The sequence below is a fragment of the Pelobates fuscus genome, chromosome 12, assembly GCF_036172605.1.
Source record: "Pelobates fuscus isolate aPelFus1 chromosome 12, aPelFus1.pri, whole genome shotgun sequence".
Classification (NCBI taxonomy): domain Eukaryota; kingdom Metazoa; phylum Chordata; class Amphibia; order Anura; family Pelobatidae; genus Pelobates; species Pelobates fuscus.
In genome coordinates this window covers 102461756-102477674 of record NC_086328.1, presented here as the reverse complement: position 1 = coordinate 102477674, position 15919 = coordinate 102461756, and the positions used below count along the sequence as shown (strand labels likewise).

Here is a 15919-nt window from a genome sequence, read left to right as displayed (position 1 = left end):
GGGTATTGTGTTATATTAGTGGTGTGTGGGAATGTGGGTATTGCGTTATATTACTGGTGTGTTGGAATGTGGGTATTGTGTTATAGTATTGGTGTGTGGGAATGTGGGTATTGAGTTATATTAGTGGTGTGTGGGAATGTGGGTATTGTGTTATATTGTTGGTGTTTGGGAATGTGGGTATTGTGTTATATTATTGGTGTGGGAATGTGGGTATTGTGCTATATTATTGGTGTGTGGGAATGTGGTTATTGTGTTATATTGTTGGTGTGTGGGAATGTGGGTATTTTGTTTTATTATTTGTGTGTGGGAATGTTGGTATTGTGTTATATTATTAGTGTGTGGGAATGTGGGTAATGTGTTATATTGTTGGTGTGTGGCGAATGTGGGTATTGTGTTATAGTATTGTGTGTGGGAATGTGGGTATTGTGTTATATTACTAGTTTGTTGGAATGTGGGTATTGTGTTATATTATTGGTGTGTGGGAATGTGGGTATTGTGTTATATCAGTGGTGTGTGGGAATGTGGGTATTGTGTTATATTACTGGTGTGTTGGAATGTGGCTATTGTGTTATAGTATTGGTGTGTGGGAATGTGGGTATTGAGTTATATTAGTGGTGTGTGGGAATGTGGGTATTGTGTTATATTACTGGTGTGTTGGAATGTGGGTACTGTGTTATAGTATTGGTGTGTGGGAATGTGGGTATTGTGTTATATTAGTGGTGTGTGGGAATGTGGGTATTGTGTTATAGTACTGGTGTGTTGGAATGTGGGTACTGTGTTATAGTATTGGTGTGTGGCAATGTGGGTATTGTGTTATAGTATTGGTGTGTGGGAATGTGGGTATTGTGTTATATTAGTGGTGTGTGGGAATGTGGGTATTGTGTTATAGTATTGGTGTGTGGGAATGTGGGTATTGTGTTATATTAGTGGTGTGTCGGAATGTGGGTATTGTGTTACAGTATTGGTGTGTGGGAATGTGGGTATTGTGTTATTGTATTGGTGTGTGGGAATTTGGGTAGGGCATTATGTAATAACTGAGGCACATTCTGGTGTAGGAACATTGTTGCACTAGAGTGTTTTATTGACAAATGTTCTTATACTGTACTGTAGCAAGCTCATTAAATAAATATTCCTATCATCTCCTGGCTATGGCACAAATTCAGGGAAGAGGACAGCGAGCATTGCTCTTGGCATTATCCTTTAACCCTTTAAGGACCAAACTTCTGGAATAAAAGGGAATCATGACATGTCACACATGTCATGTGTCCTTAAGGGGTTAAGAAGGGGTCTGCATCTACGTGTAGCATAATATGCTCAATGCCAGCATTTCAGATCTTCAGGGGAAATACTGTTCTCTAATTGGGCCTTGTCAACCACTCAGAGAAGAGTGATTCCGAGAAAGATCCCTGATTGGGTGTGAGATTCAGCTATTTTGATGATGAAGGGGAGGGGATGACCCATAGTGTCTTACAGAGGGTCGGAGTTAAATAAAATAAATATTAAAGTGCACTAAGCTTCCATCCCCTACTCAGTATTACTAGAAATTATCAGGAAGCCAGACAAACCTGAAATGTTAAGGTAATGCTAGAAAATGATTTACTTTTCCCCAACTTGTAACTCGTCACATTGAGTTTTACTGCTAAAAGATAATGAAATCAGGGCTCAATCTCTATTCCTCCAAGGAGTCATTCCTGTATACTATAATTAGAAAGATGTAATTGAAAACATTTATGATAACCTGCAATCACATTTATATATATATTTTTGCATTTGAAATTTGATGAATGCTTTCAGTCATCAGAGAACCGAACCATGTTTTAGCGTGGATGATTGAGGCTGTTGCATCTAGTTAGCAGGGATACCCAGTGGAATTTGACATTTTATTGGGCTAACTGGTATTTCTGAAGTAAGAGAGGACACGACTCACACACCGTAACATAATAATTTTATATTGATGTATGTTTTTTTAGATGACAGAAATAAATTTGTACATACCTTTTATATATATTGTGGCTTTTATCACCATATGTTTTAGACACATTAAACAGAAGGGAAAATTTAAATTGTAAACAATAAAAAAAAACAATAAAAAAAAAAAAACAATGTATAAGTCCAATATTTCATGTGAGGTGGTGTTAAATAAAGACATAGTTTACAGCATCCAAAATCTGGTATTATTTCATGGCAAAAGTTTCTTTTTCTTACACACCTCCCAAATGTCCCTATTTCGGAGGACATTTCCTATTTTAGGCCAAAACTCTGATGCCCCCCTTTTGCTCTACTAAACAAGCTCAAACTGTTTGGTGTATCTGAGTGTATAACAGAGCTCCACAGCAATAATACTCCCAGTAATGTGTCTGAGTGTATAACATAGCTCACCAGCTATAATACTCCCAGTAATGTGTCTGAGTGTATAACAGAGCTCACCAGCAATAATACTCCCAGTAATGTGTCTGAGTGTATAACAGAGCTCCACAGCAATAATACTCCCACTAATGTGTCTGAGTGTATAACAGCTCCACAGCAATAATACTCCCAGTAATGTGTCTGAGTGTATAACAGAGCTCCACAGCAATAATACTCCCAGTAATGTGACTGAGTGTACAACAGAGCTCCACAGCAATAATACTCCCAGTAATGTGTCTGAGTGTATAACAGAGCTCCACAGCAATAATACTCCCACTAATGTGTCTGAGTGTATAACAGAGCTCCACAGCAATAATACTCCCAGTAATGTGACTGAGTGTACAACAGAGCTCCACAGCAATAATACTCCCAGTAATGTGACTGAGTGTACAACAGAGCTCCACAGCAATAATACTCCCAGTAATGTGTCTGAGTGTATAACAGAGCTCCACAGCAATAATACTCCCAGTAATGTGTCTGAGTGTATAACAGAGCTCCACAGTAATAATACTCCCAGTAATGTGTCTGAGTGTATAACAGAGCCCCACAGCAATAATACTCCCAGTAATGTGTCTGAGTGCATAACAGAGCTCCACAGAAATAATACTCCCAGTAATGTGTCTGAGTGTATAACAGAGCTCCACAGCAATAATACTCCCAGTAATGTGTCTTTAAACTACAATAAATGTGTTTAGAAATCAGTCTGTGGAAATAAGATACATTGTTCTTGTTATAAATTACATTTTAATTCTATAAATTATTAGTCACCTAAAATTTCTCAGAACACCTCTGGCCACACCCTCTCTTACACCTTTAAAATGAAAGGGTCCTTTTTTGTCTGTGTGAAATGTTAGGAGATGTTATCAGAAAGAAACATTTAGCATCATAAAATGATAATATAATGATTTTTGTTTGTTTGTTTCTTTTTTCCAATTACCTTTTTATCCATATTATAAGCAAAAGAAATCATTAATTCCCAATTGATGAATGTGTCCTGAACTCTGTTAATTTTCTTTAATTGACATTTTTCACTTTAGCTCTCTATAAATCTCTTCTGATTTTATTAACCTTAGCATAATTTAATGAATTTTCTAATAAAAATCACTAAATGTCAGAAAGTGACCTGTTTATAGTGTGGACTACAAAGTGTGACCTTAAGGGCAAGCTGATTTATACCATGACATACCTTGTTGCCAGCTGAGATGTTGCCCTTAGCAGCTAAACTGCCAACACTCCACTAAATGTGCTATAACTTACCTCGTCCGGCTACAATTACTCCTGTAAAAAGTTCCATTTTAGATCTTGGACTCGGTCAGTAACGAGGAATTTTACCATGGAGACAGAAAGACTCCAACTCACCTCTGAATGGCACAGGGAAAATTCTCATTATATTTAAATTGTGTTTTGCTCTGGACATATTAAATGAAGTGCAGGCTTTGCAAGGGTTTCATTTCTTTGAAAATCGCCACATTTTCCCAGAACCACTGTGCATTGTTTGCTATGCAATAAATTCCCATGATTACTCAAGGCATATCACGTTGAGATTTTAATGAATGGTAATTTGATTTCATGCTAAGTTAATTCTAGCAGGAAAGAGTGTTTGTTTCGAAACAAAAGATGTAGCCAGCAGGTCATTCCGTTATATTTACTCGGTATATTCTTGCAGAGGTGCAAGTTTGAAATAAGCTGGTACATGCGCGCGAAATTCATGTGATTGGCTTTTCTCAAGTTGACGGCTGGCTGTTATTAATTTATGGCTCTTAATGTACTGACGAGATTAGGGAATTATAAAATGTCCTCAACTTTTTAATAAGCAGTTCTTTAAGCCGTTCAAAGCATTTATCTTCTTATACACCCCGCTGTCTTCCAACTTTTTATTCAATCCTAAAAACAAAGGCAAATTAAACTCGATAATACACAAACTAGTTTTTGTTTATTAATAACATGCTTTTTCTTCCTTTCTAATGACGTTGTATAAAGGGTATTTCATCTAACTGCTGTTAGAAAAATATCTATCAGAAATCCAAGTGTTAATAACTCATTTATATCAAAGAAATTCACATAACCTCTCAATATCGTAACAAAGACACTGTGAACCCAAAGCTTTTTTTTTTTTTTTTTTTTTACAGTGCATTGTCTGCAATGATACAGACAGGTATTACAAGTTTAATCTCAAAGGTTTTAAATATAGTTGATGTAAATTGAGATAATTAATTCATTAAATTAAACCGGCTAAATTCACTGTGAGCAGGTCTTGTGGTTTCTAAATCATGCATCATCTTATGACAAAATTAACTGATCTACATGCTATATCATTAGCCCCGCTCACTCCATCCAAGAATAAAACAGATTGTCATGGGATTAGTCTAAATCTGGGATACAGGTGTACTGGCCAACTCGTCTTTCTTTGAATAGAGTATAAATAACACCTCCTGCCTGTATAATACAAATATGTAATAATGTATATGTTGTATAATAACATATGGGCAATAGGAAAGAGAGCAAGATCTACATTTTATGTACATCACGTTATAGTATCTATGTATTTCTTTCCTGTACAGATTGTGACAATTTTAGCCAACATGTCAATCTTGGATCAGTGTGCATCTGAAATCGTTCTAGAAAATGGTACGTATGTGCAACTGGCATGATTTGCTGTCTGAAACTTTTGGTGAGAATACATTTTTCCATTTACAAAGAAACAGTTTGTGAAACAGTAACTTTGAGAAACAGTAGAAAAGAAAGTCATTTTTGAGATATTTTTTGGCTTGAAATTTGAAAACGAATTATCTGCACCAAATAATTCCTCAAATTTTTTTTTTACCCTTCTGCCTTTATAGTAGTGGTATGCTTTAACCCCTTAAGGACCAAACTTCTGGAATAAAAGGGAATCATGACATGTCTCACACGTCATGTGTCCTTAAGGGGTTAAATGTCTGGGCGCTAGTCAGAGTCAATAATAATAATAATAGCCATCTAATAACTAATAACATTACTTTAATGAAAAGCCACAGAAAGCAATCTATAAATCATGCTCTTCCAAAAACCAGTTATTGGTTATTAGGGTACACCTGCCAAGCCAAAAATGAGTCAGTGTCACTTTGATAAGAATACGTTCAAAGGGACACTATAGTCACCAGAACAACTACAGCTTAATGTAGTTGTTCTGGTAAATACAGTCTGTCCCTGCAGGCCTTTTAAGGTAAATGCTGCCTTTTCTGAGAAATGGCAGCGCTTACAGTGAGGGGAAAAAGTATTTGATCCCCTGCTGATTTTGAACATTTGCCCACTGACAAAGAAATGATCAGCCTATAATTTAAATGGTAGGTGTATTTTAACAGTGAGAGACAGAATAACAAAAAGAAAAACAATAAAAATGCATGACAAAAAAGTTATACATTTATTTGCATGTCAATGAGTAAAATAAGTACTTGATTAATCAGCAAGATTTCTGGTTCCCAGGTGTCTTTTATACAGGTAACGAGCTGAGATTAGGTACATTATCTTAAAGGGAGTGCTCCTAATCTCAGCTTGTTACCTGAAAAAGATACCTGTCCACAGAAGCAATCAATCAATCAGATTCCAAACTCTACACCATAGCCAAGACTAAGGAGCTGTCCAAGGATGTCAGGGACAAGATTGTAGACCTACACAAGTGCTCGAATGGGCTAGAAGACCATCACCAAGCAGCTTGGTGACAGGGTGACAAAAGTTGGTGCGATTATTTGCAAATGGAAGAAACACAACATAACTGTCAGTCTCCCTCGGTCTGGTGTTCCATGCAAGATCTCACCTTGTGGAGTTTCAATGATCTATAGAACGGTGAGGAATCAGCCCAGAACTACACAGAGGGATCCTGTTAATGATTTCAAGGCAGCTGGAACCATAGTCACCAAGAAAACAATTGGTAACACACTATGCAATGAAGGACTGGAATCCTGCAGCGCCCGCAAGGTTCCCCTGCTCAAGAAAGCACATATACAGGTCTGTCTGAAGTTTGCCAATAAACATCTGAATGATTCAGAGGAAACTGGATGAATGTGTTGTGGTCAGCTGAGACCAAAATCTAGCTCTTTGGCATCAACTCAACTCGTTGTGTTTGGAGGAGGAGGAATGCTGCCTATGACCCCAATAACACTATCCCCACTGTCAAACATGGAGGTGGAAACATTACGCTTTGGAGGTGTTTTTCTGCTAAGGGGACAGGATAACTGCACCAAATCAAAGGGACGATGGATGGGGCCATGTACCGACAAATTTTGGTTGAGAACCTCCTTCCCTCAACCAGGGCATTGAAAATGGGTCGTGGATGGATATTCCAGCATGACAATGACCCAAAGCACACAGCCAAGCCAAAAAAGATGTGACTCAAGAAGAAGCACATTAAGGTCCTGGAGTGGCTTAGACAGTCTCCAGACCTTAATCCCATAGAAAATATGTGTAGGGAGCTGTAGGTTCGAGTTGCCAAACGCCAGCCTTGAAACCTTAATGACTTCTGCAAAGAGGAGTGGGATAAAATCCCTCCTGAGATGTTTGCAAACCTGGAGTCCAACTACAAGAAACGTCTGACCTCTGTGATTGCCGACAAGGGTTTTGCCACCAAGTAGTAAGTCAAAGGGGTCAAATACCTATTTCACTCATTGACATGCAAATCAATTCATAACTTTTGTTTCTGGATTTTGTTTTTTTGTTTTTCTGTCTCTCACTGTTAAAATACACCTACCATACACCTACCATCGTTGTCAGTGGGCAAATGTTCAAAATCATCAGGGGATCAAAAGTGTTTTTCCCTTACTGTACATTACTGCCTAGAAACACCTCTAGTGGCAGTCACTCAGACGGCCAGCATGGTCTTTCACAGTGCATGTGCAATAGCCTCACAAAGCATTAGATTGGCTGAGATTATCAAGTTTGATAATCTCAGTCAAGGGGGTGGAGCCAGCCAAAATGAGACCCTGTGTGGTGCTGGAAAAAGGTGAGTAAATTACCTTTTTACTGCAGGGAGAGCGGGGTCAGAAACCTAAACGACAATCTTAGAGCTATAGTGTCTGGTATGCATGTTTGTATTCCTGACACTATAGTGTTCCTTTAATCTATAGACTGTGCAGCCACAATACTAGCTGATGTGGGGATGAAGAGTTACTTAATATTTTATGGAGTTTGTCCCTAGTGGACTATATGGCTGTGCCATTAACATAAAGGCTGAATATAAGGGTGTAGAAAATGGTGAGAGCTGTAACTCTGCCCCCAAATGGTGAGGTTACACTGTACATCTCATAGTCTGTGCCTGCATAAGGGTTGGATGGATGTTTTCACAATGGTTCCATCCAGTCCAGAACACCATGCTCTGTATGAAAGAAGTCTAGCGGAGCCAGAGATCTCACCAACATAACCTATAGTTATATCTGTACCTACCTAAAAAGAGTATGATTTGCGGAAGACAAGTTTACTTTATTTTTTTTTTTTTTTATTAGATTTTTTAGCATATTTTCCTTCTATTCTAGTGAACAAAACCCATTATTTTAATTTGTTACTATCCCAATCTATTAGTGAAGAATCAGAGACATAATTATTTAGCACTTTATTTTGCTCATGAAAATAAACATTTTATTTCAAAATACAGCATCGGAAAATTCTCAAAGTAAGATGCCATTACAGCAATGAATGTTCTGTATTCATTAACAGGTTGTAATATAATGAAACGGTTTCAGTTTATTTTAATGGTGATTTTCTGAAGGTGTACGAATTCTGATTGAGATGCTATTTGAGAAGTCATCTACGGGAATTTTGGCAGATATCTCAGCGTGTGAGCGCGTTCAACAAAAATCTGCGGTCACACTTGCACGTCTAAGCCGTGATCCCGAATTTGCACAGGCGGCAGTAAAGTATAATTGTAAGTTCATGATGCATTATTAATTTATTTAACACCTTATAAAGAGTAATCTTTGCATATGTAATGATACACCCGTATCATTAACATCTTCGGAAACACCCGTTAATGTGTTGCCTTGTTTTCTTCTTTAAATATATTTATTCAGGATAAATTGTAAGTGTTACAGTGAATGATATCAACAAAATGACTCTAATTACATTACATTTAAGATTTACAGAAAACAGTAAATACCAACAAAACCTACAGTTAATGAAACATGTTAGTGTGCGTGTCATTATTCGTCACCCTGTTACCCCAGGGTAAATGTAAGAAAATGGTCTGCAGTCCCCACAATAGAACCTATGGTGATCCCAAAAGACATTTTCAAATGTAACCCCTTTGCTGCCAAGCATGTTTTAAAATGGGATTTATTTAAAACACAAGATATATACTTTGCATATACATTAAGCATGAAACTGAAATATTGTACACAAACTAGTGCTCAGGGATACGTAAAAGATCCAATTATGTAAATGTACATCATTTTAACTTAAAAATAATTCATTAATCGGGTAATGTCTTATCCTAGCATGTTTGCGATTGCATAAAAATTGATGCAAGATACACTTAAACTTGTTTTCCTGGCACTATAGCTTGCCCTTCTGTCAAGTGCTCTCCTCTCCCCCCTTGTAGTGCAAAATGGATTAATAAGCCCTTCTGTCACTTACCTGGGTCCAGCGCCGATGTCCCTCGGCGCTGGTTTGGTCTGCCTTCACTCCTCCACCACCGACGACACCGGCGGGGGAGACCTAATGCACATGTGCGGCAATGGCCACATTCGCATTAGGATTTCCCATAGAAAAGCATTATTCAATGCTTACTACGGCGACACTGGTGACGCTGGAAGTCCTCATGCAGATTGTGAGGAGGTCCAGTGTCATTTAGGCGACCAAAAGTCACCTTCAAATCCGGAAGTGCCTCTAGTGGCTGTCTAGTAGACAGCCACTAGAGGAGGAGTTAACCCTAGCAGGTAATTATTGCAGTTTCTAAAAACTGCATTAATTACATGCTCAGAGTTGAGGGTGATAGGGCACTGCATCCAGACCCCTTCAATGAGCTGAAGTGGTGTAGGTGCTTACAGTGTCCCTTTAAAGGAACAGCACACACACAAAACTAAAAATACTGCATACAATTTTACAAGGCTACTTCAAATCACCTATCTGAGCAAGCATATAGGGGGATTCAGTTCCACCATATGGCCATATTGTGTTAAGTCCACCACTCCGACACAGTACCCCAATATCGGTGGGTCCTACACTAATTTTAACATGGGAGATTTGCATGCTAACTTGCAATACGTACAGCTTCAACTGCTTCCAGAAACTCATCAATTTATGCTTTCCTGTGGGAACTGTATTTTGTACAGATTTTGGTCTCAGATTTTTCACCACTATTTAGAAATGCATGTTCTGGGTCTGCACCCAATTCACATTTTTTTTTCTGTATATAAAAATGTAGGGATACAAGTTTTAGAGACTGTATGTTATTGGCACAGAAATACCATTTTAGTCATAGTGGATTGTTGACGTGTAAAATGTATGAAACCACATGCACACAGTATTTGTAATGACACATGTTAATTTCACCGCTTACACCTGCTTCACACAGATTAGCTGCTCGGTTTCTATTGGAACTTAACGTCAAATGTTTATCGTGTCTTGGTCATTTATGAAACCTTTCTAGTTGTTACTTCCATCTTAACCTAGCATTTAGGCATTCTCTATAATTACTAAAGAGAGGTTTCTTTGCATATTATTCACTAAAACTGGGATATAGCTGACATGGAAAATGTATTAATTTTACTATTTGGCCTAAAATGTTAAATTCACTTTCCATTCCCAACAATTCACGCTTCAGTAAATGACTGAATTATGTATGCCATCTAAGATGGAAAACAGAAAGAAACATAAATATCCCAATAACGGTGAAGGTTACAGGATTATAATGTCAATTAGAGTGGGTGGTTCCAGTAATTCAGAGCTGATAATAGAGATAATAGATAATTTCACAAGACAGGGGCAAGCAAGACATAAATTTCTGTAAACTAGTAGAATAATCAGATAGAACTCAATACTCAACCTTTGTCTTTATCCCCATCAAAACGGAACTGGTTTACCCTTAAATCCCAGGCTGTGTGGGGCTGCGAATATCCACTGCAGTTCCAACAATGAATTGCAGACGTAATACAGAGAAAAGAGAAGAAGGTTACTATAGTGTAGTAGTGTGAATTGCAGTTGGGCTGATGAACAATGTAATTTCTTTCTCCAGGCATTCCGCGTCTTATCGAGCTTTGCCGATGTCCAGATGAGAGGCACAGCAGTGAGGCCGTGCTTGTAGCTTGCCTGGTAGGTTTGTTCTTAACTTTCCTCTTCATTTTCAGGTAAAACTGTTTCATGAACACATTTTCTACAAAGTTAAAGTGTCATGATTTTTAGCATAATTTAATTATTTGTCATAGTTTGGCTAAAATATGTTTTATTTCGTTATACACAGTGTGTCCTACATATTGTATTTTATTTTATATTTGAAAGTGTGCACTATTGCATAAATGTGTGGAATATTTTAAAATTATATATATATATTAAATATACTTCCTGTCAGTATAATCAGAATTTTATACAACTACTTCTTCTGAGCAACTTAATTGATGGTTGAGGATAGCCTGAAGTCAGCCAACAGTCAAGTTCCATGTTCTGAAAAATAGCTAATTTTCTGACTGGGCCTTAAACAACCATAAATAATTCATATAATTCCCTTCTGTGGCGGACCGCCTGGTACCCCGACTAGGTACCTCCACCAAGCACACTCCCTAGCTATTGCCGGGACACCAGCAGCACTCTAGCCCCTTGCCGCTGCAGCTTGGCCGGGGTCTCGCCATCCCTTACCACCATGGAACAGGGTACTGGATCCAGCTTCTAGTGATTAAAGCTCTCCTGCAAAGATTATAGCTGTATAGATGGTACACCCAAACACTAGTCGAGACTGAGTGAAGGGTGTATAGGAGCTGGTTTATTATGGCCAAGTTTCCTGCTTTTATACATAGCCCCCAGCATGGGGTCTCCATGCAAAGCAAGACAAGCCCCTCCAATAAATCTCTGTGCCTGGGAGATAATTGCGTTAAAGACCGGTAAGCTAATTATCTCCGAGGAACAGAGAGGCAAACACAAAATATAAAAACATAAAAGTACCCCAAAACATAATGAAAAGATAAAATAACCCTACAAAGAATACATCCCCAAATAGCCCTGATCTGAGTGCCTATTTTCTCCAAATAGCACTCAGATCTATGCAGTGTAGGGGAACCCCACTGTGTTAAAGTTCTGACTGATCGCACACACGGTTCTATGCCCAAAACAGTTCAGGGCATTTGGTGCTTTGGCTGGTCAACTCCTGCGTCCGAAATATAGGGTGTCTCAAGCACCTTCTCTCCAAAAAGCAAAGTCGCTCAAAACCCCAGATCAAGTTGTCCGGGAACCACACGGTCACCTCATGCCGAAAACAGTTCCATAACATTTGCAGCTAAGTCCCGCTGAGGTCACCGGGGACCCACAAAGTCCTTATGCCGAATTTAGTTCTATAATGGTTTCCTCATGCGATCGGCCGCCAGGGAGTTAGTGTTCGGTTCCATTGGAATGAAGGGAAAGTGCCAAACCAGGAGCACCCAGGGAAAGCTGATAATGGCTGCTAATAACTCCTGAACAGGACATTTGGATACAGCCCATAGTCCTTGGGCAGGAGGCTAGCTAGCAGGCTCCTCCAGGAGCTCGAGGCAAAGGCACGTTTGCCACACCTTCTCTGCATTAGCTTGCCTATAGCAGCATATATTGGAAATAGAGATCAGCAACATATTATCAGATCACAAAATATTATCAGATCTAAATTATGTCACGCCTTTAAAACTATATGGACTCTCTATTGAGAAAATCATAAATGTCTGGGTTGTGTCTAGGTTTATAGGCAAAAAAAAAATATGTAATTTAAAATTCCATTTATAAGGAGCTATCATGTACTAGAGAGGTTTGCTATAGAGAATGATGGCTGATGGTGGCTGCTTCCTTGCTTTAGACGCTGACCGTGTAATGCCAAACTGCCCAGCACATAGGCAAATTATGACATTAGGCTACAGTCAGTTTGGAATATCCACTTCCCACCCATGTTCTCGAGAGTATGCAAAGAAATGTTACCACAAATACACGGGCTTGGGAGGGTAGGGATTTTTTTCTAGAAATCAGTCATGGCATGCTTACTTATTTGTACACTCCAATAGAAATGTCTGCTATCAGATCATCGTAGTATACATAATACATAATACACAATGCAGATACAATCTAACATAACAAAAATACAATGCAAATTTTACAAATATTTTATGGGTGTTCTTGATGTCTCAGGCGGCACTGAGGAGACTGGCAACCACTCAGCCCGAAGGCCTTGAAGATTCAGACTTTGAGCAGTTGGTGAAACCGCGGCTTGTGGACTCGTTCCTTCTCTGCTCCAACATGGAAGAAAGCTTTGTATAGCAGCTAAAAACATATTGTCAATGAGATAATGTTTTAACAATATTCATTTATAGGAAATATTTTTAATTTATAGCCATATTTATCAAAAAGAAACGCTGGTACACATGAGGAAAATCATTCCTTGTTTATCAAAGAAAAGCAATTGTTTTATTAAGTGGTTTTTACAAAAGATTACCTAGATTTTTTTTAAATCATATTGTTTAGTGCAAAGCTAAATACATTTTATATCTCCGAGTGCCAGCAACATCTCAGAATTTTGTGAAATATTTTTTTTAATGGAATTTCTGGTTTTGTGTTTTTTTTTTTTTTTTTTTAATCACTGACCAAAGTTGTAACTATGCAGCAACATTGCATATTCTATTGTGTGATGTAATCCATTTGTTTAGTCCAATAAAAATTGTATTTAATATTTACTGAAGTGTAATTCCTTATATTTGAATTGTGAGGTATGGCACCAGAATGGGGTGAGGCGGGGTCACAGTGGGGGTGCCAGTGTCACCATGAATGTCATGTCAGGTAAGGTGGACAAGTAAAAAAGTGGGTGTCAGACAGAGCACCCATGTATAAAGCATTTCAGTGTTGTGATAATGTTGTGATCACCCGGGACTTTTTGGGAGCATTTCTCTGATATCTCCTGAATCATGAAATTAGAGGATAAAGCACTGGACCGTAGGACAGGGGTTCCAGACTAGGACTGAGCAGGACGTTGGACTGTTGGGATGTATAACAAGCATAACAACTGTCATCAAATTTCCAAATCTCATTTTTTAAAAGGTTATTACATTGAATGAGACAATTATACATATATTTTCAATGATGTATTTTGATATTTTATAAAAAAAAAAAATCATTTTTTTTATCTGGCTGAGTGACCATGTTGGGTCAGACTCTACTGTTATCTGACCAACTACTGCTCAATCTAACTTGTTGCCTCTGCTGGTTCATGCAGAGCAATCACTGCAGCAGCAAGTTAGGTTGCACATCAGTTGGTCAGAGTACATGACTGCTGACCCATCCTCCTTTTACCTTCCCGTTGCCCTCCCAATAAGACACCACACACTTTTCTTGTGGAAAAGGGCAACGGCCACAGCTTTATTAATTCAATTAAAATCCAATAACCATGACCTGTCAGCTGTTGGGCGGTTAACGCAACAGACAGTTCTCCACCTCTTTTCCCCAAGAGCCTCAACAGCCGGCACTTGCCATCAGCCCTTGTGCGGTCTGTCGTCTCCCCAACTCGACTCCGTGTCTTTCTCCTTTACTCCCAGTTGCACTGTCCAGGGATCCCGCCTAGCTGTGACAAAACAAGAAACAACAGCAAGACACCAAACCAAACCAACACATCCATAACCAAGGGGAGGGTGGGTGGGAATTTTCACAAGTTTCCCTCCGGAGTCTCTGCTGACTGATAAGTCTCCTCCCCACTACTCTCCCCAAACCCCATATCTTTGCAACATTTTATCCAATTTAGTCCAGCCCCCTCCCCCCCCCCATACATGGGCAGCAGTCATGATCCCCCTTCCCAAGGTGTATCATTAAACAAAACATTAATAATGAAGACATTAATAAGAACAAAAAAGATGTGTATTTCTCTGCCTGAAAAGATTGTTTATCAGAGTCTGTGCAGATGTTAAAACAGCAACTAAATAAATACTTTTAAAAACACAATATTTAAGGATATACTTTTTAATATGTGGGGCAATAGCTTTCTGATCCAAGGAGGGATCGGACTGCCATTCTGGGATCGAGAAGATATTTTTTTTTCTGCAATATCAGTATATTACTGTGAGTTCCTTTAATCAGTAATTACTGAGTCTTTTATTTAATGCACCCATCCATATTAGATACTGTTTTTTAAACAATATATGAGGTTTTCCGTTCATGTCATGGTTTTAAATGTTAATATAGTATAAATCAACATAAAAGGGAATTTTGAATTTGAGTCCAAAATAATAATAAAAAAAAAGTCAGCTACAAACTGTGCTTTAAAATTTGAAGGTTACTTTGAGTTCCCAACAATTCACACTTTTGTCAATAAACCTATTTAATAAATTATAAAACTAAATTTTATAAAATAAAAAATTGTAGTGACAGTAGAATACACCACAATATTTTGTACATTATGATTCCGGAAAACCTTCTTATATCAAGGATTTTAATGTATCTTTATCTACTGAAAATTAAATGTAAGGAACTATTTTTTTTTTTAAATAAATCATTTTTCAAAGTGAAATATAATGATCAAATTAAAGAAAGGAAGTATTGACGACATTAAGGGGTTTGTGGCCGAGTCTCTGTGTGACTCATCATTTGTGAGTGACAGCCAGACTTGGAGCGATTACTCTGGGAGAAGAATGATATGTTTATATGTTTAATCTTACCTCTGAGTGGACATTGAGTGACAGCCAGACGTATAAAGCTTACCAATCAGTTTATAATAACATAGTTGAGGTTTTTGTTTTTTTTAAATACTTACAGCAAAGCACCTTCTTTGTTTACAATCTCAATGTGAAAATCAGACTTGGAACATGTTTCTCTCAGTCATCAAATGGTTATTAGATTTTAATGGGAGTTGGGGAATCGGGCACCTGTTGGGTCAGTGTTTCTACTTACCCCTAGCCTCTCTCATGCTCATGATTGCTGAGTTTTTAAGAGCTGCTCCGCTCTGGAAGTACTAAGGGCTGGCGTTCCTGTGTTTGCAGAAAAATCCTAGTATTTACAGCTTCTGCAGTAAATACTGCCTACGTCAATCGCAGATAAGTCTCCCATTTTTTTAAAGGCAGCAGATTCCTTAACGAGCCGTTTGGCAAGGGTTTCTGGGATAGGTAGCTTCCTCCTCAGCAGTAGTTCAATTTATGAGACAGCACAAATGAAACAGCTTCCAAGCTGATCTCATGTTGGTTGCAATCATCTAACTTCATTCGTAATTGGCGGCTTTCAGTGGAAAACTGAAATTGCTGGTATATTTACCAAAATCCTCTGCCCCACTGAAAGTATCAGGATTGACTGAGAGACTCCAGCCATTTCATGATTTCGAGGAATCAGGGACACAGTTAGTATT

General features: G+C 38.3%; 1 protein-coding gene across 1 annotated transcript in view; it reads left to right on the top strand.

Annotated features, from left to right (window-relative positions):
• Window positions 1-13165, top strand: part of INSC (INSC spindle orientation adaptor protein) — a 170639-nt gene extending 157474 nt beyond the window's left edge. Inside the window, exons 10-13 of the mRNA XM_063438881.1 lie at window positions 4968-5034; window positions 8144-8299; window positions 10607-10683; window positions 12730-13165. Coding sequence (XP_063294951.1) covers window positions 4968-5034; window positions 8144-8299; window positions 10607-10683; window positions 12730-12858 — 429 coding nt within the window. The 3' untranslated portion in view covers window positions 12859-13165. The remainder of the gene's footprint in view (window positions 1-4967; window positions 5035-8143; window positions 8300-10606; window positions 10684-12729) is intronic.
• The last annotated feature ends 2754 nt before the right edge of the window (window positions 13166-15919 follow it).